The sequence below is a fragment of the Cebus imitator genome, unplaced genomic scaffold (genome assembly GCF_001604975.1).
Source record: "Cebus imitator isolate Cc_AM_T3 unplaced genomic scaffold, Cebus_imitator-1.0 Scaffold187, whole genome shotgun sequence".
NCBI classification, from domain to species: Eukaryota; Metazoa; Chordata; class Mammalia; order Primates; family Cebidae; genus Cebus; species Cebus imitator.
The window spans coordinates 525,539-551,650 of NW_016107502.1; the positions used below are offsets into that span (position 1 = coordinate 525,539).

Consider the following 26,112-nt stretch of genomic DNA (forward strand, 5'->3'; position numbering starts at 1 on the left):
CTCCTTCCCTCCCTCTGTCCTTCCTTCCTTTCCCCCTTCCTCCCTTCCTCCTTCCCTCCCTCTCTCCCTCCCTCTCTCTCCCTCCTTCCCTCCCTCCCTGTCTCCCTTCCTTCCTTACTTTCTTCCCTCTCTCCCTCCTTCCTTCCTTCCTTTCCCCCTCCTTCCTTCCCTCCTTCCTCCCTCCCTCCCTCCTTGCATCCCTCCCTCCCTCCCTCCTTCCACCAATATTTACTGAGCCCTTACCATGTGCCTGGCACAGTGCATCACCATAGGGGTGCATGAGGAACAAGTCAGGATCTCTGCTCTTACAGAGTTCATGTTTAGCAAGGAAGACAGACAATGATAAACACTTAAAGTACCAACAGATTGTCACAAGAAACAGAAAGGAAGCAAGGAAAACTTGAAGGATAAGTATGAGCCAGCCATGTGACTACCTAAGGTTCCAGACAAAGGGAGCACCAAATGCAAAACAGATGATGGACCTTGGACCCAGCAGAGGCCAGTGAGTGGGAACCCAGCACAGAGGTGGCGAGGAAGGCAGAGGCCAGGTCTTGTAGGCCACGGGAAGGAATTTCTTCCACATATGAGCAAAAACCACTGGAGAAATTTGAACAAGAAATTTGAACCACTGGAGAAATTTGGACCATCCTGGCTGCTCTGTGGAGAATGGGTTTGGAAGAGCAAGAAGTGCTGCTGGGAAAACAGAAGATGATAGCAGGGTAGCGAGGTGGGGAGAGAGGAGTGAACTGGAGGTGGGGGTCAGAGGCAGAGCTGGCAGACCTCACTGATGGATGGAAGATCACTTGGTTCTCTGTAGCTTGAGCAGGAAGATTTCTCCTAAGAACATGTGAGATGCCTGTCAGGCATCCAGGCAGAGTAACAAGGGGGAATGTGGCTGCAGGAGTCAGGAGCTCACAGGCAGGGCTGGCCACCCGCCCAACAGTAGTCAGATGGGGCGGTCCCTCAGAGCACGTCAACATCCTGTTCCGTGCTGGGCATAGTTTTTGGCATAGTATGTGCTTAATAAATGACTATGGAAAGAAAGCAAGATGATGGCATGAATGAGATACCCAGACGAAGTGCATCAGGAGTCCCTGTTGTCACATGCCTCGGGGTGGGGATGTGGATTTGTTCCCAGTGGATATGACACCATTTCTGTGCTAGTGAAGAATTTGGAGGTACCTGGTATTCGTAGGAATGGGGCTTGACCTTTATGGTCCTTGACAGGATAAGTGGAGCCTTTTCCCCAGGGATCCAGCTGGGGCTGCACAGAACAGGGTGAACCATCATCGTCCTGTGCTGCTGGGAGTTGGGCTCACATGAAAACGTAGTTCAGTTCAGAAAATATCTCTTGGGAGCCTACTCTACACGAGGCACCATAGGAGATGCAAAATGAGCAAGACCCAGGCCTGCCTTCAAAGACTTGGCTGGGGCAAGTCCAACCGGAGTGAATATCTGCAGGGCAAAGTATGTTAGGTGAAGGAAGAGTCAGATGCTTCCGGAATACAGAGGTGGAGGGCTGGGGAGGGGGGAGGCCATGGGCCCTTCATGGAAATGTTAGCACTGCTGAGTGGTGGAGGGTGGAGGGAAGGGCATGGCTGCTGGAGGATTCCCAGAGGGGAGGCATCAGTCCCAAAGACATGGGGTGTGTTCCCAGAGGGACGAGGACTCTAGATTGTAGGTATAGTTGCAAAAGAATGTGGAAAACATGAGCCTGTCGAGGCCTTGAAGGAACACCATGCTGAGGAGCTCGAGCCATGTGCCGTGGGCCGTAGGAGCCCTCTGGGGTCTGGAAGGCGTGATGTCCTCTGGGCAGAGTGATTGGATTGTGGTGATAGAGAGGAGATGGGGTGACCAACCTGAATGCCTGCCCCGTGTTCCGGCCACAGGTTGAGACTGGGAACCACGTCGGGGGAGTGGCAAGGAAGAGGTGCCTGCAGGAGACTTGCAGGGATGTGGCCTCGGGATTCGGAGGTGGGTGAAATGTGGAGGCTAAGAGTGGTGACGGTGGTAGTTAACTTGTGTGAGTACTGACTCTGCATTAGGCTGCATTCTTGTTCTAAGAGCTTTAGAAGCTTTGTCCTATTTATCGTTAATAAGGGCCTAACATGGTAAGCACCGTATGCAGTTTTGGAGGAGATAGCATTATGATTCCCATTTTACAGATGAAGATTTGGAATCATGGAGGACAGAGCTACATCTGGCAAGGGGTGGGTAGAGCTGGGATTTGGAACCTAGGCCTTGGCTCCAGAGTCTGTGCTCTCACCCACGGGCTCCAGGCCCCAGCTGTGACTCCCGGATGAAAGAAGAGATGGAGAAATGCATGTCCAAAGTAGGGGACACAGGCAGAGAAGCATGTTCAAAGGACTAGGACAGATGCTGTGCCTCAGAAGATGTGACTCAGGGCATGTGTGACACACAGGAAGTGGGGATCCTGCCTTTCAGGGCAAGCAAGGAGTTTTGGGCATTTTGTGATTTGAGAAGCAACACAGGCACGCTGTTCAGGAAGCCGTGATCTTCACCCTCCTGATGAACTGGGTAAGAAGCCCTGAGAGGCATCTGCACCTGGTGCAAGAGTAAGACGCTGACCCACGTCCTGTGTGTCCAGTGTCCACAGCGTCGTGCCCGCAGACAGGACACCAGGCTTTGTGTGACTGTGAAGGCTCCTGATACGGTCTTGCCCTTCCTCCAGGGATGGGTCTGCTCTGCTCTGGCCTGGATGGCACTGGCTGAGCATCCCCATTTCAGGGCCTTGGTGACCCGCTTTCTGCAGAAGGGGCAGAATATGTATATCACATCGTTGGAGGTTTGCTTTTGCAACAGAGGTCAGAGTTTCCTGAACAGAAGCCAGACTCTAGCTCCCTTGAGCAGCTGGTACCAGGGAGCTTAAGGTTCCATCTCCAAGTAAAATCTGGTTCTTTTTCTCTTGAATAATTTCTACTTCCAGAGATGCAAAGCTGCCAAGTGGATGGCAGTGGCCCTGCTCCCTGCTTGTTTGAGGGTACCTATTTTGGGGGTACCTGGAAGCAGCACCCTAAATCCCTCCACTTACAGTGTTATTCCTTGTGGCTCCCGTGCCAGCCTCTATCTCAAAAAACACTCTTTTGAGAGCTAAAGGGGACACAGCGTGGCAAAGTGCAAGCGTCTGCATTCCGCTGTGCCCTCCTCGGCTCTCTCCGCCTGCTGCTGTTTTCTTTTCTTTTCTGTTGAATAAGCAAAAGCAAGAGCAAACGTGTTCCTCAGATCTCATACGAAAATGCCTAGTAATTGTTTCTTTTTGCTATTTTCAATATATTTCTGTTCTGTACATTGAACTTTGTTCTCAGTGCCTCTTGCCAGCTCACTATTTGTCATCTAGGGCATCCCTCCACCCTGCCGTTTGCCCTTTATGAAACGGCATCTTTCCCCCTCCGGGTCTTGGTGGTGGGAATGCTTATCCTTACCGTGTGGGTAGGAGGCGCGGAGGGAGGGCCTGCTGGGATCTGCCTAAAGAGCTGCCACGACCTGAGCCTCCCCCACCTGTACTTGGTCAGAGGCCTCACACAACTCCACTCACTCCAGGTGAGGAAAGCGGCGGGACTCAGAAGTAATTGATTCTGACTTGTATCCAGGTTAGGTTGTGATTAGCAGTCTTGACTTAATGGCATTGTGGCCTGAGGCTGCCGTCTTCTCCCTCTCTGTTTGTGTATATGTAAATGGTCAGTTCCCTCGGCGGGCAGTGAATTGGCATCAGACCTTGACAACGGGATCCAGAGCAAGTTGCATCTCCGAGCCCTGGTTTCCGTAACCAGGGCGTTTGATCGTGATGTCGTCTCACGAGGGAGCGAGCGGTAAATGGCAGCACTTCTGAGGCCCAGCTCACGTGGCACCGAGACATCATTTCCTGCCACGCTTAGGGTTCCAGCCTCCCAGCTCTGTGGGCAAGTCACTTAGCTTCAGAGGTCTCCGCCTGCTCACCTGTAAAGTGGACTAATAGCAGTTGCCTTATCTGTCTCATACAGCCAGGGAGAGGACTATGTAGAAGCACAGTCATAGGCTCTTAGGGCTGGAAAGGGCTTTGGATATTATTAGTTTCAACCTTCAGTTTTATGGGTGGGAAAGCCAAGGCTTGGAGGCATGAGTGACGCCTAGGATGACCTGGCCGATTCAGCAGCACGTAGTCAGTGTGTTGTGTTGTTTGGGCTTCATGACATCACTACCTGTAAAGGCTTACGTGTCTGTTAACTCATAAACATACGCGGAGAGGCACACCTCTCCATGTGTGGCGGTGGACGGACAGATGGCCCTTCTCCTGCCATATGCTCTGGCTGGTATGAGCCTGAGGGACTGGAGGAGGTGGTGGCACTGCACGGGGCTGGGGAGGCACTCCTGTTGCTGAGCTGAAAACTTCCTTTGCTTCAGCGTTCCCGTTTCCCTCCTTCACGTGGGCTCCTTCAATCCCTATTTGGCTGTTTATGAACCAGGGCCTCTCTGTGCCCAGTGTTGTGCTTGATACTGGGGAATGGTGCAGGGAGGTCTAAAGGGAGGCTCCTATCCTCATGCAGGATTTGTAGGCAGGACAGGCACCTGGCAAAGGTCAGCACTCATAAGGTGGGAGAACACGCTGAGGGCCGTGATCGCCACAGTCGAGCCACTGCAGAGTATTGGTGGGGTGAGTGGGGACTGCAAGCCTGGAGGAGGAGGTGGGGCTTCAAATGGGTCCCGATGGCTCTGGATTGCACTGAGAACAGTGCAAAGGGAAAAGGAAGGCTTTTCAGGTATAGGGATGTGCTGTGAGCAGGGCCCGAGGTAGAGGTGTGGAAGATGCATTTGTGCGAACCGGGTTTACACTGAAGAGCAAGGAGACTCGATGAGAGGAGCATTTTTATTTGCAGAGTTTTTATTGGGTAGTAATTGGGCAGGCAGGTGTCTGAGTGATTTAGCTCACCCAGCACGGCACTTGGGACCATTAGTTTGGCTCAGAGCGTTGCTGAGAGCCTGACTGTACTTGTCATTGTAACACTTGGCTCACCCGCCTCGAGGATGTAATGGGGCCGGAGGGAGGCAGGTGACCTCCCAAGCCTCCCCCTCTCTGAAAGGCCTGGGTCGAATGGGGCACAGAGGACCCGGAGAAGGGGGCTGAAACCTACTCCTGCTTTGGATTTGCCTCGGCCCCTTCTGGGTCACAGAACAGCTTCCCGCCCGCCAGCCCGCCTCAGCCCGCCTCCTCTGGAGCTGGCTTTCCGCTTATCTTAATTTATTGATGAAAACTTGTTTTATGGTCCAGAGCACAGACGGCGGCAGCTCCCTGCCAAAAGAAAGCACGCCTGCAAATCGGGAAAGCAAGCCGCCTCCCGGAGATGGGTGGCTGGGGACCGGCAGGATGGCAGAGGGAGTAGGTCCCATCTGGGCAGACGCTGCTGCAGGCTTGGGTGGACTGGGCTCGGGAGGCCCCGGGAGCAGCCCCTGTGCACCAGCTGGAGCCAGGGCAGCGGAGGCACTGGCAGGACCTCCCTGCCTCTCCGCCACAGGCTCCTGACTCATGGCTGGTCTCCATGACCTGGAGAATGACGGCTGCAGGCCGTAAATACTAATAATGGCTTTCATGTATGGCTGTGTACAAGGCGCCATGCTAGGAAGTTTATTTTCACGAACCTCATTTAATCCTGACTACAACTCTGTGCGGTAGGTACCATTGATTCCCATTTAAAACACAAGTACCAGAGAAAAAGTCATTTTCTGTGGTCCTGCCGGCTGGTAAATGAGGGAACCTGGAACTTTAACTGGGTCTACCTGGACCCAAGGCCAGAGCCAGCCACGACTGCCTCTGACCCACACACTCCAGCACTGGTCGGTGCCCTATCACACTGCAGCCGCCTCTCCATCTTGGTAGCGCTGGTCCAGCTGGCTCCGGTATTCCCAGGCTAGGACCCTGTTTCGTGATCTTGTGTGTTGTAGAAGCCAGAGCGGTGCTGGGCTCAGGGCAGTTGTGTGTGAGGCACCTGCTGAGTAAGCACCTGGCGGCAGGGTCCCACTAGCAGGTTACTCTTTTCCGAAACGCACAAAGCCTTTCAGTGGCTTCTGTGCTTTTCCTCTGAAACTCCACATCCTTGTGGGTCAAATGAGGAAATTCTCAACATCCCTGCTCACTACATCAGTCAGTTACAGATACCGCATGGAAAAGGTCCCCACTTCAAGGGTCTCCGGCGTCTTCATCTGTAAAGTGGGCTCACAGCTCTGCTTAAGACTGTCATCACCATTTGCAGAGACACTGTGCATGAAATTGCCCTCCGGAAAACAAAGGGCAATGCGTTGTTATTATTTCCATGAGCTCCTGTTTTGTGGAGATACAAGTGCAAAAAGGTCCACTGAGCTGCAGATCAGTTTATTTTGTTCCTCCTTGCTTCCTCTTGGAGAGTGGTGTAGCCAGCAATTTTCACAGCTCTGGTAGAATCAGGAAAGTAGGACCACCGCCTCCACGCCGTGCAGCAGTCCGCTGCGCCTGCCTGCTGTGGCCGGGTACCCCTCCTTACCCTACCCACCACCAGGGCTGTGTGCCTGGCCCCCTCCACTTCTTGGCATGCCTGTGTCACTTTCCCAGGTTGGGCTGGAAATTTGTTGAACATGTTTAATAAAATGAAATCTTAGATTTTTCTCAGGTCTGTAGGAGGCAGGTAGAGGTTATAATCACAAGAGTCGCAGCAAATTGGGTTAAAATCCCAACTCTGTCAGCTCTACGCGTGAGCTTAGCCAAGATACTCAACCTCCTTGATCCTTTGTAAAGTCAGAGAAAATAATAGTAACTGCCCTGTATGGCTTTTGTGGAAAGGATGGGACGCAGTTCCTGGCGTGTGATATAGGCTCAATAAATGCCAGCTTTCTCCTTGGCTTGACTGCCTCCATTCCCACCAGTGTCGTTACAACACTGCTTTTCCACCCCGTCCTCCTCAGCTACAAGGAGGGCTCCAGGCCCAGAGGCTTGCGTCTGCATACTCTATGGCAGCTAGCCTGCCTTCCTCAGAGTAGGGGCATGTCTGGGTGGTGCCCTTTCTGGCTTTCATGGGAGAGAGCCAGGCAGATGACCCAAATCCCAGCAGTAGGAGGTGGTGGGTAAGAATGTGGTTTTTGGAGTCAGATGTCCTGGGTTTCTTCATTACTGAACCTCACTATGCTTGCGTTCTCTCATCTGTAAAATGGGGAGGACACCGATACCATTGGGTTCGGAGGATTCAATGAGGCCGTAGAGGCAAAGCACTCAGACTAGCCCTGGTGCACGATCAGCACTCATCCACAGCCACAGAGCGTGGGGAGGAAGGGCAGGGGAGGCGGGCCGTGGGTGCTGGGAGCAGGTGCAGCTGCACCACGGAGAGCTCCCTGACCTGGACATGTTTGTCTGGGGAAACTGGACAGGCAGGCAGCTTTCAACGGAGTAACCTGAATTGCTATGCACATGTTGCAGACAGAGGATGGCTTACAGTCTCCTGTGCTACCAGGAGAGCCCTGAAGTGGGCAGAACCTGGCACAGGGCAGGGAGGGATCTCAGGTTGTCACTTAAGTTGGTGCTGAGACCATCTCTGGCAGAGAGGCCTGCACTTAACCGGCCCATGTCCCTCACAAAGCATGTCAGAAATGCCAAAATCCTGGCGTGGGTGGACACGGCTCCCGGCTGGCAGTATACATAATCAGGCTGTGGGCACAGGCTCCCCAGAGAGAAGGTGCACCACGTGTGGGCCACGTCGAAGGGCTCTAGCTAGCGTGTGTGGGTGGCTGTGTTGGGGCCAGAGATGGTCCTGGTTGTCAGGTAGTCTTTCCTGATATCTATTTGTGTAATTATGGTGTTATTTGCTGAGCTAGAGCTGTGTAAGATCACCCTCATTACATTACCGAAAGGGCCTCCGACCTGCTGTGGGTGGAACCGAGGCAGCTGTGCCAAGTGAGAGGCACCCAGTTATGAAGTCTTCACTGTGTGACTTTACATCTGGAGGTACCTCCTTTCCCAGAACAGGGAGAACAGTCCCCACCCCCTTCACCATTCTGAAGGATGAGTTACAGACTCCTAAATCATTGGAGCTCTTTCCCAGAAAGATGTCATGGGAATTCAAGGTATCCTTGTCCTGTTCTCCCTGTGTTTTCCGAGGAGTTTGAGTAATAACGCCTTGTACAGTGTTGATATTCTGAGGAACACAAAGTGTTTGGCAGACAGAACGCTGTTCATCCCCACAATGTCCCTGAGTGCTGGGGAGGTGCTCTTCTCTCTGTCTTTTATCAGAAACATCTCAGAAAGGTCAAGGGGCTTGCCAGAGCTGCACTGCACCTTCCGCTCCCCTGGGCCACAAGCCCTGAGGTCTGGGCTGCCGATGGTACTGCCTTCTCTGGGAAGTCCAGGTGGCTGCCAGTTACACTGTCATCCTTGAAATTTGGTTTCTTAAGCCCATCCTGCCTCCCACAGCAGCCCTGGCTTCACAATTACCGCGTGCTTTGATGCTGTCAGAAATGCCTTTTTCCCCAGATGCACAAACAAAACAAATGCAGGAAGGAAAATATATGCCGGTGTTTGGGAAATCCTTTCTCCAGACCCCTCTGACAAGCTACTGTGAGTTCTTGGTGCCTTCCCTTCCACTTCACAGTGACCTTGGGAGTTGAGACAGTGCCATGCACTGGGGCTGCAGGCTGCCTCCTCATGGTTCCTCCCTGAGCAGCTGTGGCTCTGGGCATGCAGGTAATGAAACCCACCTGTCCTTCCCCTACTCCTGCCCAAAGTAGAGTGCCTGCCCTGCACATCATGCAGTGTTACTGGGTGTAGGTGGCCTGAGGTTCCATGCTGCCTTCTGTCCAGTGCTGACGAGTTCCAGAGTTTGGGGAAAAGGCATGTCTAAAGGTCCCCCTTACCCCCTACTCTCCCAGCAAAGGGCAGTCCTCCCACTAGCTCAGAGAACCGAAACCTCCCGTGGAGGCCATGACTGGTTTGTCAGCCTCCTTCTTGGGAGCCCCTTCCCCGTGCCTGTCCTGTAGGTGCTGCAGCCTGCCCTCTGTGTGTTCCTGATAGGGATGGGAAACGCTTTGTCTGCCCAGGGTCTGCAGAGGCTTACAGTTTGGGGGCCACATCCTCACATGCCCAGAGTGAGAGGAGCTGTACGGGCTGGCAAGAGCTTTCAATCACTGAGTCACAGGCACTCCCGTTGTGGCCCTTCTTCCCCACACCCGCTCGCAGCCCCTCTGGTGGTCACACTGTGCCTCCTCGGTCTGGGAAGAGCCCCTGGCCCCACTGCCCAGGCCCAGGCCAGGCTTGATTGGGAAGAAAATGTAGTTGTGCCCTGGGTGCACAGCCTGCCCTGGTAGGGCTACGGCAGCAGCGGGAATCAATGTTTATGGACTGGTGAATGATCACTCCTCCTTTACAAGGCTGGCAGGTGCTCTGTATTATCTGCTGCTCTTTGGCATCCCGGCCACATGTCATTTTGTGGTCCTTCTGAGGGCCGTTCCTTAGGCTTTGTTCCTTCTGAAAGCTTCGGACCCACACTGGGGCCCCAGGGAGTTGTGGATGTGCCTCCACCTCCTTTTCTAATTCCCCATGGAGGGAGAAGGCCAGTGGGTCTTCCCCTCCCTTTTGGGAGCTCCTTCCCCGTGCCTGTCCCGTAGGTGCTGCAGCCTGCCATCTGTGTGTTCCTGATAGGGATGGGAAACAGCTGTGCCCTCTCACTTGGTCTGCCCATGGTCTGCAGCAGAGGCTCACAGCCTAGAGGCCACATCCTCCCATGCCCAGAGTGAGCAGGAGCTGCACGGGCTGGTAGGAGCTTGGGATCACTGAGTCACAAGTGAGAAGGATGCTGGTAGGAAGTCACAAGGTAGAGAGACGCTGGCACCTGAGAAGGTGGACCTGGGGCCTGCTGTCAGGTGGCCTGGGGACAGGGTGCAGGTGGAGGTGCGGAAAGTGACCTGTATCACCCTGGAGCCTTTCTCCCAGAAAGAGGCATGGCTTATAACAGGGTGTGTCAGGACAGCACGTGGTGGATGCCCCATCCCTCCCCGTCTCTGGTCCCTGCTGCCTAGGCATCACTGTGTTGGGGACTGGCCATCCCTCACCTGTGCTCTGGTCTTTGAAGCCCGGGATAGACAGGTTTTCCCTGCCTCTAGGGCTGTACCAACCTAGAGTCTCACAGATGCCTTGGTTGGAGCGAGCCTCCAGGCAGGGCAGGTGCCCCCCATACTGAGGCCAGGCCAGGAAGCCCAAACAGGTGGGTAGTGCTTCCACAGAGCCAACTCTGCCCCAGCCAGGGGCCAGAGGACACCAAGCCCTTTGTGCAACTGGGGACCAGGACTGCTGGTGACTGGGCATTTATCCCCCCACCCAGGGCCCTGAACTCCCTGCAGGGTGGCAGGGGGCTGTCCCCAAAGTCTCAGGTAGAATCTCCTTCGTCATGGGCTCTTCCACACCAATGTACACTTTGGGGTTTTCGATGGCAAGGGGCGTAGGTATTGTAACAGGACTCACGTTCAGCTGCTAGGGGCTTTGGTCGACTGGGGAAGAGTTACAAAGTTGGCTGAAGAGAATTGGCACTCTTGAAACATAATTCAGGAGCTTTATAACCCGAGACCCCCAGCTCCCCAGCACGATGTCCCTGAGGTTTGGCCATGTGTAGCCATGCTCTCCTAGAACTGTATTATGTGGAGAATAACCCCATTGTGGTATAATCAAAATGTAACTAGGTTGTAGAAATGCAAATACTTTATGTAATGTTTATTTGGAGGAAAATTAGGCACAAAAATAGGAGCGTGATCTCCCTGACACCTAGGTAAGTTGGTGAGATTAGGGGCTGCAGAGTGGAGGTGTGAAGGTGAATCGGAGGCTTTGAGAGAAAATGTGGGGTCCAGCAGTGATGACCGAGGAATCATGCCATCTGGCTTGAAGTTGGGCACAGGCTCAGTGTGAGACTAAACTGTGCTGTGGCTGCCACTCAAGCCAATGGGGGCTCAGGCTGAATTGCTAGAAGCATAGAGCTCAGAACATAGGAGGGGAAGAGCTGGTCCTGCCATAACTGGAGTCTAACTTTCAGTTTGAGACAGGCCTGTTTTACTTGTTCTTGGGCTTCTTGGGCAAAACTAGGATTGATGCATGTTAGCCACAGGAGGAGGTAGGTTCTTGCATTAACAAGAAAGAATTCTTGCCTGATTAGAGTTATGTTTAAAAAAAAAAAAAAGGAATGGAGTGCATTGTGGTGAGCATGGGGACCCTGGGATACCCCGTGTGGCTGCCTCCCGAGCTGTGGTCCTCCTGCATTCTGGGTGACTTTGGCAAAGATGTCTGTGACTCTGTCCCTTTATTTCTCTCTGTGCAGAATTGGAGGCATCATTGGCTCGCTCTCTCCTCCCCTCCCCCTCCCGCCCCTCCCTTTATGGCTGTGAGAATGAATGAGCTGCGGGGGCCCTTGGAGGCAAGGGGTGTCTGAACTACAAAGCAGCGGCTGCACTCCTGGCACTGATGTATTGTCTCTGCTCCCCATGATGAAGTTCTTGGCAGGTCGGCTTCTTCCAGAGCCAGGCAGGTTCATTACCAGCCGGCATGTCAGGCTGCGAAATTAAAGCTGTTTTGGGTTTTTTTCTTTTTAAAAAATTCTCCACGTCTGCTAATTTATTAAATGCCATTAAATGCTGGGCCTGGCCTTGGCTCTTAGAAACATTAGGGAGAACTGAGTCCTAGCATTTGAGATTCTCCTGCAAGCAAACAGTGGATGAGGGGGCCAGGGGGCCAGGTTGGGGGCCACCAGTGACATCCGATGCCAGGAGCCCAGCCTTGTGGGGCTCTGCGGACACATGAGGCTGTGGGGATTAAAATGAGACAGAAGAGGTGGGAGCCACCCGCGGACACTGGGGGTTCCAGGAGTGGGGAAGACGGGGTGCACATGGGGCTGCCTTTTCAGGAGGGTTTGCATGTCTGGATCTGGTCCTGTTCCCCAGCTGTGGCCTGCTCAGGCCCCTCTGTCCACCCCCATCGTTCATTCATTTATTCCTTTCTCCAGCAAATCTTTATCTAGTAATCCAGGCATGTTCTGGGCCCTACAGTGGATGAAAAATGGGTAAGACCCAAGCCCGCATCCTGGAAATGCATGTGTTTTCAGTGAGGGTGGGCAGCAAGTCTGCACAGAAGCCTGGGAAGTCCCACATGTCCTGCTTGGGCCCGGTGCTGGTGAGGAGTCATCCCTGGGGAGGGGCCACTCCCACCAGTGGAAAACTGATGGCAGCCGTGAAGGATATGGGCAGTGGCTGTCCCTGGGTTCTAAGCAGCATGGAAGTGGGCGGAGAAGCTCAGGAAGGGGGAAGTTTGAAGGGGGAATTGTGTCCCCCACCCTCAGAGAAATAGGATGCCTGCATGAAATATACATAATAACACATGGCAGAAGCATGTATTTAAACCAGTCTACATGGTTCAAACTGAAGACAAGGAAGACGCCATGGGGATATGAACTAACTACAAGACTTAACAAATGAGGCGAGGCTGGAGTGTGGGCTCACTGCACTGCCATAGCCTGACCGGGCCTCAGTTTACCTGCTGTGTGTGTTTTGGATGGGCCTCTGTTGACAAGGACGATCCTGACACAGCCCAATGACTTAGGGCTCTTCTCTGTGCGGGGGGCCTGCACCTTCTTCCTCCTCTGGAGTCAGGGCAGGGCCCAGGCCGGATCACCCTGTGGGACTTGAAAGCATTGCCAGGAGTGAGGCCCCACTGTAGGCTCTGTGGATTTAACCACAAAAACGACAGGCCCAAATCCTGGCCCTCAAGGAGGCCATTGGCAAATGTAAGGATGGGATTCATCTTCACAAATTTAGATGTGGATTTGTTTGTAGCCCTGATTTGGAGTTATTTTGAAATGCGTTTGGTTGGGGAAGGGGCAGGGGAGGCTTGGTACTCAGGCTGGCCCCTGGGCCCGCTCTTGGTCAGAGGATGACACCAGACCACACCGGGAGTAGCTGGTGACCTCCTGCAGGTTGGTGCCAGCATTGCCCGGGGCCCAATCCCCTGAGTCACCCTGCCTCGCCCCAGATTGTCCCATCGTGGGCTAGATTATAGCTCAGTCATCTCAGCTGAGACAACCCTCTGATTTTGGAAGGGAATTTTCCCGAATGCCACCAGCTAAGCTCTCCGGCTTTGAGCTTTGGCTGTGCCACCACGGACTGGCCTTGCCTCCTTCCTGTGCTGGGCTCCCTCCACCAGGAGTGGCTCCCCTGCCCTGTGCCTCCTTCCCCCGCTCCTGTTGCACCCTCTCCCTGCCCGCTGCACTGGCTTCAGAGGTCAGCTCCCTGTCTTCCCACCCTCCTGCCTGTTCAGGGCAGGCCTGGCTTGCCAAGACACCGTGGCCAGCCTGTTTCTGCTGTCACCTCCTCCCTCCTGCCCTTGCTCCCTCCCTGGCCTCATAACTGCCTGGGCCGGCTCTCCCCAACTCACCAGCTGGAATATCCCCAGCACCTTGGGGACATCCTTGTCATTGGCTCTTGCTTCCCCACCGCTGGAGGGAACACACCAGGCTCTTTCTCCAATGGCTGTTCTCATGGTGTTGACAGCCCAAGAGTGGGTGCCTGGCATGGGGGGCAGGGTTTCTCAAACTCTGTTGACAATTGGGGCCGGACAGTTCTTGACTGTGTGGGCTGTCCTGTGAGCTGTAGGGTGTTTAGCAGCATCCCTGGCCTCTACTCACCAGATGCCAGGAGCAGCCCCCGCCAAGTTGTGGCGACCAAAAATGTCCCCAGACATGCCGCATGTTCCCTGGGAGCAGAATTGCTCCTAACTGGGAACCGCTGGGCCGGGGGCTGGGGGCATCGTGTCTCAGGCTCAGCTAAGACTGCGCTGGAGGGACCTGAGAAATGATCTTGTCCAAATCCCGAATTTTAAAGGAAATTGGGCTTCTGAGAGCTAAAGAATCTTAAGATCACACCAGGGTGCTCATGATGAGAGAGGCTTTGTAGGAAAAGGAATCAGGCAGCTCTGTGCAGGCTGGGCTGGAAACCAGAGGCCAGGGGCAGGGAGGGCAGTGGGGGCTACTGGACATGGGACCCAGGGCGAAGGTGAGTTGTCCTGGTGCCTGTCTCCTGGGTGGTTGTACAGGCCTCTGCACCGAATGCCAGAAACCAATATATTGTCCCATCCTGGCAGTGTGACTGGGGACTTCCATGTTCCACCTTAGCTTTCTGGAAAATCCAGGCATGACCTTTGTGTTTTCCTGCCTGGAGACTCTGTTAGTGCTGGGCCATCAGAAGATGGGAGCAGAGGGCTCATCTCGGCAGGAGTGCTCGGGGGATGGGAGCGTGGCAGTGGGGATGTGCATGGCACCACACTCTGATGCGCGGGCCTCCTCGCTTGGCAGACGTGCACCATGTGTGGAGCTGGGTGAGGGGGCTGTGATGGAGGCGGGAACAGGTTTGAGGGCTTGGAGCGGAAAACTTCAGGTCCAGACTGCCCCCGCTGAAGGGCAGGGCACACAGATCTTACTTGGGGCCTGGCCTGGGCCCTGTAGGACTTTGGACAGGAAATGGGAAGGGAAACAGATTTGGGGACAGGGCACCAGATGTGTTCCCTAAGAGGTAGAAGGAGGCTTCCGAGTGGCTCTGGCAAGACCAAATCAAAGGATGTGGAGTGCAAAGTCAGAGAACCAGTTTGAAGAGAGGTGACCAGGTCCTGGGAGTTTCTGACCTTAGAGGTTTTCCTACGTAGAGGCTCCTGAGCATCCCAGCCCTTCCCCCACGAGGGAAGTGGGGAGAGGGGCTCAGAAGGGGTCCCCCTCCCTGCAGGCACACCCACAGTGGGAAATGGCTTCAGGAGAAAGGTGTACTCTGAGAACTCTTCCAGGTCCGGGGAGGGTCCAGGCTCTGAGCCCTGGGGTCCTGTGTGTCTCCAGCTGCAGTGGGTGGGGGCACCCTGCAATTCCTCCTGCCACAAGTGCCTGTGGCAGCGGGGTTTCTGCTTACTCATTCCAGGATCTGGCTTTTAGAGCCATAAATCTTCAGCATGAAGATCATAAATTCTCCACGGTATGATTAATGAAAGAAAAATTGAGACGGCAGCATAGAAACTGACCAGATTGAAGAAAAGTCAGAGTGACTATTTGGATGAAAGTTGGAGCCGTCACTGGCGAACCCAGAGCTTCTGAACCAGCTTGGAGCGCCACCTGGTGGCTGTAGCAGGGCTAGCCCCCGCGTTCCCCGGCGAAGCTTTGTGATGGCCCAGTTGGGCTGATGCTGTGGGTCTGAGTGTGCTCATTCCTTGGGAGCCCTGACCTGGTTCCATGTGGGGCTGTGCCAGGGGACAGAAGGCGCAGGACCACTCTCCACAGTGTGGAGGACCTGGGCCGCTGCCGGGCGTACCTCATTTGGACCCCCCTCCAGCTCCTTGCGCTGTCTCTTCATTAGTAATACATGGAGGTGTCTGTCCCCACATTTTTCTTTATGCACAGTGTGGACCACCTTTCTGCTTTCTCATTTATCAAAATCCTACTGATTCTTCAAAGCCCGGCAAGGCCTGTCAGTGCCACCTTCAGCACGTCTCAAATTGGACCATTCTCACCGATCCTCCGTAGCCTCCTGCTGTGAGTCGCCCCAGCTCCCACCTAATCACAGCTGCCTCCCAGTTGCTCCCCTGGCCTCCCCCCAGCCCTCCCGCGGTCTGTCCTCCAAACAGCAGCCAAAGTGATCTGCTGAAAACCTCTATCAGATCATGTCACTCTCCAGCTCTGGGGCCTTCCCATCATACTGAGGCCACCTGCACGTTTCCTTTACCTGCGAGGTTCCAGCTGGCCTGGCCCCCAGCCACCCTGCCTGTTTTGTCTCCTGCCATGTGTCACCTCACTCACTGTTGTGCCACACAGCCAGCGTGCTCCTCCTTGGCTGGCCAGGCTCCTTCCCACTTCGGGGCTTTGGCACCTGCTGTTCCCTCTGTCTGGAACATTCTTCCCCCAGATAGTGGCATAACTATCTGGGGGAAGAATGTTTATTTGGGTTTTTGTTTAAATACCACCTCTTCTAAGATGCCTTCCCTGCCCACCCACTCCTCAGTTATTTTCTGGCTGTTTACCTAGCCTTGTTTTTCTTCGCGGCACATGTCAGCAGCTGAAGTTATGCTATTTGTTGCTTACGTAAGGTCGGTATCTCCTGTAAGACCCTATTCTTCGTGAAGGCAGGGTCTTTGCTAGTGAGGTATACGCCGTCTCCCAGCTTGGAGAAGGGCCTGGGACTGAGTATGCAGGTGTTCGCTTGGGTTTGTGGAGGAATAAGTGAAGGAGATGCCCTTCCTCAGGGAAGCATCTGTCCCCTCCTCTCGCCTTCCCGTGGGCATCACTACCCTGCCTGATGGCGGGCGACCTTGTCTCAGCCCTGAGCCTGTTTCCTCCCAGCAGCCAGAGCAGCTTGAGGGCAGGGGCTGGGCTGATTCCTGGAGTGAGCACAGTCAGCACAGGCCCTGGCATGGAAGGGCTGCCCAGGAAGCCTTTCCAGCAAGCAGTGCCCGGAACTGGCCACCCACTTCACGTAGTTTACGTCATTCTGATTCTCACAACACTCCAATAGGAAGGGGATGATATTCTCACTCTGCATACGAGAGGTTTGCAAGCTCACACCACCAGATTAAGCTGGAGCTGGGATAGCCTGTTCGGGTCTGTGGCTCTGAAGCCCTTACGCCCTGCACCTTCACCTGGCGTGGGATGTTCTCGTCCTCCATCTGCCCCATCTCCACCCACCCTTTAGGGACTGTCTCCTTCAACGGGCTTCTGTGACTGTGAGAGTGATGGCCTCCTCTGAATGGCCGTGGCACTGATTGGGCAGCAGTCCATCCCACCTGGGAGTGGTAGATGTTACACTTTTATTGCTCCCGTCCAGCCAGAACAGAGGCCCCTGGAAAACAGGTCTCTAAAGTCGTCATAGCTTTTCTGGCATGGCACACTGCATGCTGTAGGCACTCAGTAAATACTGTTTGACTGATTGATTGACTCCTCAGACTCGGCAAACTTCTCCTGAGCTGGCGGAGGGAGTGGGGAGTGCCAGCTATATTGAGCATAAAATAAGGCAGATGTGGAGATTTGCAGCCAGTGAAACAGAGGCTTTCCCAGGTGGAGTTGGCGGCGCCAGCAGCCCCAGGAGTGCTGCTGGGGAGAGAGCCACTTTTTCGATTTTGGGGCGGATCATGCTGGAGGCCAGCTTTATTTTGTTTTATTTATTTATTTATTTTGAGACAGTGTCGCTTTGTCACCCAGGCTAGAGTACAGTGGCACAGTCTCGGCTCACTGCAGCCTCCATCTGCCAGGTTCAAGCAATTCTCCTGCCTGAGCCTTCCAAGTAGCTAGAACTACAGGCTCATGCCACCACGCCCAGCTAATTTTTGTATTTTTACTAGAGACAGGGTTATACCGTGTTGGTCAGGCTGTTCTCAAACTCCTGACCTCAGGCGATCCATCCCAGGCTGGCTTATTGGATGGATGGCGAGGGCAGCCAGGGATTCCCATGTCCCGCATACTGGCCAGGTCCCTGGCCAGCTGACCAATGCCTTCTTTCTCTACCGGTGGGAAATTGTTCTTCAGACTCCAGTAGACAAATGGCCCTTTGGGCCAGAGTAACAGGACACAGCCACTGGGAAATTCTGGCTCTGAGAAACCCGATTCCAAGGGTCCCTTCCTACCTCTAGAGATGAAGTCTTTCTTGCTTTCCCGGCCCCAGTGCTCCTCTCTCACCTGGTGTGAGAGATTCTTCTCCATCACACGGAGTAACCTCAGCCGCTCACGTGTGCCCAGTACCTTCCATGTATTTGTTACACACTTTTGCCTCTGTGTGGTTTAATCGATCCTCAGAGTGATCTGGGAGGCCTGTGGAGGTCACGTGGGTAGACTGAGGCACAGAGCGGCAAGGGGACTGTCTGGGTCACACAGCCGACGTGCTTTGGGTCTGCGGCCATGCCCGCTGGTAGCCCGGTTCCCACCTTGTGGGTTCTGACCTTGTCTGTGTCTCAGAGCTCGGGGTGGGGACTGCAGTGTTCCCAGGTCCGTGGGGGATTGTGAGAGCAGTGCCGGGCTAACAGGCTTTCCTTCCTCTCCAGCTCTGTGGCTGTGGGCTGCTTGGAGTAGGCATCTGGCTCTCCGTGTCCCAAGGCAACTTTGCCACCTTCTCCCCCAGCTTCCCCTCGCTGTCTGCAGCCAACCTGGTCATCGCCATAGGCACCATTGTCATGGTAACAGGCTTCCTTGGCTGCCTGGGGGCCATCAAGGAAAACAAGTGCCTCCTCCTCAGCGTAAGTTGTGTTCGAATCCCAGCCCCTCCAACTCCCGATCTCCTTGTACTTGGGCCCCCGGGACAGGCAAAGCCTGGAACATCAGCCACCTGGATGTCCAACTTAAGCCCAGGGAACCTGCTTCTAGAATGTTCCAGGCCCGACCACACCCCTCCTCTTCATGATTGGTTATGGATGCCCCTAGTTGCCCCTCCCACTTCCTGGTGAGTTCAGCTCCTTTGTGTCCCTGTTGTAGCTATCTGGGTTTCCTTGGGAGGAGCTGGCCTCTCCCAGGCCTGGGAAGCCTCACCTGTCCCTGCCTCCCACATTCTCCTTGTCCTCAGCCGTGCCCGTGACCACCTACCCATGCCTAGGCCTTTCCTTTCCAGTTTTTCATCGTCCTGTTGGTCATCCTCCTAGCAGAGCTGATCTTACTCATCCTCTTCTTTGTCTACATGGACAAGGTAAGCCTGACCAGATGGGAGGGGGACAGGGAATGTCACAGGCCTTGGGGTTGGGGCAAGCAGGCCAGGGTCCCTTCTCTGGCCAGAGGAAGAGTGCTGGCAAGAGGCACCTGAGCAGAGAGGAGGATGGAACCGAGGGTTGGGAAAGCCACCAAGGAAAGACCAGAGGGAAGGTCTTGATGAGGGCAGCGTGGGGCAGACAAGTTTGGAGGGTGGGGAAGTTGACTTTGTACCGTCCCAGGGAGTGGAATCCTCTGCAGGACCAGAAATGGCGGTGGGCTACCTCTGGCGCTAGTGAGCTCCCTGTCACTGGAAGTAACTAAGCTACTTGGAGAAGGGATTCAGACCTCACCGGCTGGTTGGGCTGGGTGATTTGAGAGCAACCCACGAGAAACAAGGAGGAACTCTCTGGGTGACACTGGCTGAGCAGGACCGCCAGCTCAGGGAAGCTCCACTTCCTGCGCTAGAGCCCTTGAGGACGGGCGCTGCTCCTGGGTTCAGGAGGGTGGTGGGTGACCCCTATAACCTCGCCAGGCCAGGCAGTCGAGTGAGACTGGCCGGGATTTCAGTGTCTCGGGGCGTGGCAGGCCCTTTGGTACCATGCACTCCAGAACTCTGTAAGGATTCATTCTTGAAGTAGCTGCCTGAGCCACACTGAAAGTTAGAGACATCGTTAGGATGCGAAACAAGCATTTTTTAGTTTTGCGCTTGTGAAAGGGAAGAAAGGACAATGTCCAGAGATTTCCCTGTCTTGGCCCTTTTATGAGAATTGTTTCCCTTAATCCTTATAACAGCCCCAGGAGTAGATACTGCTCTTCAGTATCACATAAAACAGTGGGCAGGGAGGTGCGAGGTCACATGACCTGTCTTCTTCCCTGCAGTTCCCAGGGTGTGTTTTGAGAGGGGCAGTCTGTGGGGAAGCTGTGTTGTGGGGGGATGGGGGTGGCAGAGTGGACCGTGTGTGTGGCTGGTCCTGGGATGGGGGAGTGGGAGGCACGTGGCATGTTTTTTGCCTCTGGGCGTTATGACGCTGGCCCTGAGTTTAGCTCTGCCGGGAAGTGGTGGGTGCACCAAGGCCTGCTGTGTTCTGAAGCTGAGAGTGTATGCCTACCCCTGCACCTCTCTTGGACCAGCAGAGCCCCCCACCCCCATGGGCAAGGCCTTCCAGACCAGCTGCCTCCCCTGCCTTCTTCCCACCCCCTCCGCATCTGTCACCCACCATCCTGGGTGACCTGAGGTGGGCCTGAGAGACGAGCTGCGTGCTGGTCCCAACCGTCCTGCTGTGTCCCTCCGCCTGGCAGGTGAACGAGAATGCCAAGAAGGACCTGAAGGAAGGCCTGCTGCTGTACCACAGTGAGAACAACGTGGGGCTGAAGAACGCCTGGAACATCATCCAGGCCGAGGTGCGGGCTCAGCCACGCCGGTGGGGCCCAGCAGGGAGGAGGGGTGATGCCCGGTGCGTCCAGCTGCCTTCCCAGGGGACCTGGCCGGGTGCCTGTGCTTTCTGGATTTTAACCGGGAGTGAGGTGGTACCCACGGGGGCATTTGCCTGAACTGCCAAGTTAGATGTGGTATGGCAAGGTGCAGCCAGAGGGGGATGAGGACACAGGAGGGACAGGCCTAGGAGTGCTGTGGTTGAGCTTCGGGATGAATGACCGAATTTATTTTAGCAACAGATTTGCCTCCCTGACAGGGCTTGGCTTAGGTGAGGAGGCTCTGGCTCAAAGAGGAAAACAAGTCCATACTCCCAGATGTGCCCATTTAGGCCCTGGGGAAGGGCCAGCAGGGGGCTGAGTGACAGCCAGCTTGGAAAGATTTACAGAAAGAGCAGAGTGGGCAGGCACAGGCTGCACTGCCGTCTCCCGCTCGGTCTCCAGGAAGGAGTGCTCACTCACTTCCCCAGTGGGCCCAGCTGAAGCCCAAAGAAGGGGAAAGAAGCAGGCCCTTGTCTCCTCCCTTAACTCCAGGTGGCCACTTTTGGGGGGCTGGAGTTTGCCTGAGCAGGGGAAGACCCTGGAGAGGAAGGGGCAGGCCCCTGCATGTCTGATCGCCCCTTCCATTCCTGCGGGCTAGATGCGATGCTGCGGTGTCACCGACTACACTGACTGGTACCCAGTGCTGGGGGAGAATACGGTCCCTGACCGCTGCTGCATGGAGAACTCCCAGGGCTGTGGGCGCAACGCCACCACTCCTGTGTGGAGAACGGTGAGGCTGGGGGTGGGCTGCTTGGGTCCAAGAGCCCGTGTGTGGGTGCCCTGACACGAGGAGATGTGGGGAGGCCGGGCCCAGGACACTAAGAGGTTGGCCGAATGTGGGGTGGGGTAGGGACTTACCAAAATAAAGCCAAAAGGCAGGTGGAAAAATGGGGGAGGGTTGGCCCCACAGTTAGGAGAGTCAGAGGGTGAGGGGTTGAATGGGGTCTGAGGCTGCACAGCTGGCCTTGCAGGTGGGGCAGAGGCTGCACCAAGGGAGGGGGACAGGGCTGAGGCCAGGGAGGGCTGGGAGGTAAGAGCAAGGACGAGGTGGGTGAGGGAGAGAGTGAGGTGGGGGCCGGGCTGCAGGGAGTGCACGCTTGGGCTGGGGCCCTAACCTCGTGGGCCTTGCTCCCCAGGGCTGCTACGAGAAGGTGAAGATGTGGTTCCACGACAACAAGCACGTGCTGGGCACGGTGGGGATGTGCATACTCATCACGCAGGTAAGAGGGGCAGCCCCTGGAGCTGAGCCCTCCCTGCGGGCCTCAGCGTGGAGGGAAGGAAGCACAGACCAGTGAAGGCGCTGTTGGTACACGGCGGAGGGTCTGGAATTCATCACAGCATTTCAAGCTTGGCAGCTGTGCCTGCGCCATTTTCACAGAGCTTTGATGTGAGAGCAAGCGTGTACTTAGCACTGAGAATGTGCTTAGGGCTGCCTGTGGCCAGGCCTGGGCTGGGATATTGAAGCTGTAGTCATCCCCCGTGGGTTCCCCCAGTTCTGCCCAAACCTTGAGCCCAGAAAGCCACGCAAGGCACACAAGGTGTCCCCCTGTCACCGTGTTTACAGCTTGTGCCTGTGGCACACTATCTGTGGTGACTGAGACCCCAGCAGGCTTCCTTCTGCCTCCTGCACTCCTCTGGGTCCCTGGCTCCCTTCAGGATTCAGGAGTGGAGGGACATGAACAAGTAGTGACATTGTCCTGAGCATACAGCATTGGTAAGACAGCCCTGTTGCTGCCAAGACATTGCACCATGAATTCCACAACCAGACAGGAGTGGCCTGGCAGGAGTCTTTTTTTTTTTTTTTTTTTGTTTTTTTTTTTTTTTTTTTTTTAAGAGACAGGGTCTCACTTTGTTGCCGGGGCTGGAGTGCAGTGGTGCCATCATAGCTCACTGTGGCCTCAAACTCCTGGGCTTGGGCAGTCGTCCCTCTTCAGCCTTCCAGGTATTTGGGACTACAGGCATATACATCATCACACCTGAATAATTAAAAATACTTTTTTAAAAAAATCAAGACGGGGTCTCCCTCTGTTGCCCAGGCTGATCTCAAGCCATCCTCCCACCTTGGCCTCCTAAAGTGCCACCGTGCCTGGCTGGCATGAGTCTTTTTTATTTTTTTCTTTCTTTCTTTCTTTTTTTTAAGAGGTGGGGTCTTGCTATGTTGCCCAGGCTGGAGTGCAGTGGCTGTTCACAGGTGCAGTCCCACTGCTGATCAGCATGGGAGTTTTGACCTGCTCCGTTTCCGACCTGGGCCGGTCCACCCCTCCTTGGGCAACCTGGTGGTCCCCCACTCCCGGGTGGTCACCATTTTGATGCAGAACTTGGTGCGGACACCCGAGCAGCACAGCGCACTATAGCCCAGAACTCCTGGGCTCAAGCGATACTCCCACCTCAGCCTCCTGAGTAGCTGGGACTACAGGCATGCACCACCGCGCCCGGCTGGCATGAGTCTTGAGTGATCCCTGCCACCTCCCACTCTCCACCTTAGCTCCTGTGAGTCCCCACTTGGGGCCAGGTCCTTATGCATTCTGTGCTCTCAGCGCCCCTCTGAGTGGGCATGCTTGTGCGTCTTGCAGAGGTCTGATGGCTTCTGTTCAAACAGCCCCAAGAGACTGAGCCAGAGTTCACCTGCATGTGGCCTCGAGCAAGCGCTCCAGGGTGACCTGTGTTCACCGTTTTCTTCATTCCATAAGCATTTCCTGGCACGCCAGTCGTCGCCCCCACTTGCTCTAGGTGCTCTGTGACCTCCCAAGCGTCTTGGGGCCGAGGTCAGGTCCAGCCTACTGCAGCTCCCACCTCAGGCCCTTCCCTGTGTCTTTCAGATCCTGGGCATGGCCTTCTCCATGACCCTCTTCCAGCACATCCACCGGACTGGTAAGAAGTACGACGCATGAGCAGGCTGGCCGGGAGTGCCTGCCCCACCCCGCTGCCCTGTGGAGGGAAGAGGATTGAGCTTTGTGTTGCCTGCCTGCACTCTCCAGATGTGACCTCTGCACCCACCCACCCCAGCCTGCCCCACCCCACCTACCCTGCCTCAGCCTCGGACTTCTCGGTGGGAGGAGGAGGCACACGGAGGCCTGGGGCTTGGGGCACCTGGATTCCTGCATCTGCATCTGCGTATTTGCCAAAGACGACAGGGTGGGCTGGGGTGCGCTCAGGAGGAACCCTCCCCAGCACTGATGGGCTTCTGCCCCTGCCCTTCCTCACACTGACATTTTGTCCCCACATGGGGTGGGGAGCAGAGTGCCCCCCCCATGGAGATACCGTCCCAGCGGGGGCTGCTGCGTCCGTGGTCACCACGGGGCACTTGGCGGGGTGGGGGTCTGCCAGCCTCTGGCCAAGGCCCCTGGAGCATCTCGCCCAGGCTTTTTATACCTTACAATGTAACTTTTTTATTTTATTTTACTCTATGATTATTCAGGAATATTATCTCTCAGATAAGTTTAGGGTTAGATTTCTGATTTGTAACTTTTTACTGTGTTGATTTCTTTAATGGTTTGAATTTTTTTCCCTGAGGGTGAGGGATGGGTGGGAAGAGAGGACATCTGTCCAGTCTCAATCAGGACAGACCACCATGCGACACCCAGGAGGCTCTCGGATGGGGCGTGCCAGTGTCCTCAGAGCGCGTGGGAAGGAGGGGGTGTGGACAGGATGCAGGACCTCACCAGGCCTGGTGTCCGAGGACGGGAGCCTGGAAGAGGCGGGTGGAGCATGAAGCAGGCTCGAGGCGCCACTGCACGGGGGTGGCATTTGCTCACTGAGCGAGCCAGGAAGGCCAGGGCAGGGGGTCCCATGGCGCTGGGAAACACTTAGCCAGGAAGGTGGCAGAGCTAGTGAGGTCCTTAGACTTTCACTGATGAGCAGTTGTTGGTGTTTTCTTTCTTCCTTCCTCCCGCTCTCTGCTGGCACGGGAAGCTTCCCCTTCCACCCCATGTGGGTGTTCCCACAACAGGTTCTGCATACCCCAGTTATTTCACAGACATTCCTGCTAGAAACTCTCAGACAAATACCTCTCTAGTTCAGATGCTGCTCACTTTCTCCCTTGCTTCTGGAAGGGGAAGCGGTCCTTAGGTTTTGCTGTGCTGGGCAGTGGCAGGGGACCCATGGGGGTGGGGTTGGCGCCCACAGTCATCCCCATCAGCTTTGCTCAGCTGCGGGTTGCCCTGCTCGGAAGGAGGGAATCACGTCCACCTAGGTCTCAAGGTCTTCGCCTCCTTCCCTGGGCTCACTGACATCAACAGTGATGATCACATCCTCAGTGATCCCAAGGAGAAGAAATACAGAAAACCCAAGTGAGGTTAGACTGGCTCTTGTTACCGGAGCCACAGGAAGAAAGCAGCCGGAGTCACAGCATGTGCAGAGCTGGGCGTGGGAGATGAACAGGCTGGGGAGTGAGGCAGGGAGCGGTATTCAGCTGCAGCGGGGTGCCCCCTCAAAACTGCAGCTGCTCTGGTTTACTGTTTTGCAGTTCAAAAAGACGGAGAATCTGTGGGACTGATCACGGGGACGTTCCCCACTAGCCAGCATCTGGTGCACTTTATCAGGTCGGGCCTTGGTGGGTGGCGGCTTTTCCGATACAGTGTGTCCCGCCACCCTGATTTCCCATGGGGCCAGGTCTGTTCTCCAGCCTCCAACTGCCTGTCTGCTCCAAGAGTGGAGACACAGCCACCTAGCACCGATCACTCCTCGGTTCACCTTAGGTAACACACACAGTGGGACCAGGAGAGCAGAACTGTTGGCGTGATCAGGGTTCGTGTTTTGCGGGGGTGGGAGTGGAGAGTAGGATGGTCCTGCAAGTCGTGCAGGGTAAAGAGCGCTTCCCTGAGACGGGACAGTGGTGCTGATGGAACATCGGGGAGGCCCACATTTGAGCAAAGCTGCCCTTTCCTTGTCTTCTGGCCTGGCTTCCTGGTAAGGAGCTTCAGCTGCCTCCCTGGGAACCCCCAAAGTGCGGATTGTGAAGCAGACACACCCGGGCGGAGAGACGCCAAGCACACAAGTGTTCCAGTTGCGCAATGGGACCCGGGGCCTCGTGCTTTTTTTGCTGTGGGTGGGTTGGGTGGGTTTGTTTATGCCTATCAATGCAATTTTTAATTTTTGTTAATATCAACAGCAAAAGCCTAGTGCACTGGGAGATGTGCAACCTCCCTGAAAATCTTTTGTTTCTGGAGTGCTTCAGGGGTGACCTCTGGCCCCAGAGCCTTTGCCACAGTGCTCCCACCAGCCCCCACCTCTTCTGTTTGCAGAGCCTCGTCTACAGGTCCCCATGCTGTCCTGTATACTCACTCTGTGCTTGGCTGTTTTATTATTTGGCTAAGTCTACATTGGGTGGAAATCTCTGTGCACGGAGCGGGTGTTCCTCCAAGCCCCTTCTACTCGGAGGGCCACACCTAGCAATGCCAGTGAAGGTGGCACAGCCTCTCTTCAGTTTCTCCTGACTGTGATCTCACAGGCAGAATTCCCCCGAGAGAATTCCCCCACTCTCAGCTTCCTTTGCCAGAGTTAGTTCAATCGGGTCTGAAGTGAGCAATTTACAGACTTGCCTCAGAAAAGTCCCTCAGGGCTGGTAGAGGACTGCAGGGGAGCGTCCACTGCAGACTCAGCCTTTCTCTGCAACCATCTTGCAGTGAGGATGAGCAGGCACAGGCTGAGAACTACCCTTGGGTGGTGGCAGCAGGTGTCAGGGTGCAAGTCTCCCCCTGTACCCCTCCCCCAGCTTGAGCCGTGTCACCCCCTCTCCCTCCAGCATGGGCCTGCATCTCGGGCTCTCTGGAAGGACGGCCCTGCCCCAGACCCTCTTGCAGATGCCTGGTTTGAGTTGGAACTAGGTGGCTTTGGTGGCCAAAGAGCAGTCCAGGTGTATGGAAGTGGCTGTCCCCTCCTCTCCAGCCCCTGCCCACCCACTGGTGGAGGTGCTAACTAGCAGGGACGTGGCATAGGATGGGAGCTGGACGGG

General features: G+C 55.2%; 1 protein-coding gene across 4 annotated transcripts in view; it reads left to right on the forward strand.

Annotated features, from left to right (window-relative positions):
* TSPAN9 (tetraspanin 9) overlaps positions 1–23,624 on the forward strand; it is a 204,931-nt gene extending 181,307 nt beyond the window's left edge. For all 4 annotated transcript variants that reach the window (XM_017546058.2, XM_037744825.1, XM_037744827.1 and 1 more), the window contains 6 exons: positions 18,050–18,241; positions 18,610–18,684; positions 19,986–20,087; positions 20,758–20,889; positions 21,296–21,379; positions 22,979–23,624. In XM_017546058.2, the coding sequence (XP_017401547.1) occupies positions 18,050–18,241; positions 18,610–18,684; positions 19,986–20,087; positions 20,758–20,889; positions 21,296–21,379; positions 22,979–23,050 (657 nt within the window). In that variant the 3' untranslated portion in view covers positions 23,051–23,624. The remainder of the gene's footprint in view (positions 1–18,049; positions 18,242–18,609; positions 18,685–19,985; positions 20,088–20,757; positions 20,890–21,295; positions 21,380–22,978) is intronic.
* The last annotated feature ends 2,488 nt before the right edge of the window (positions 23,625–26,112 follow it).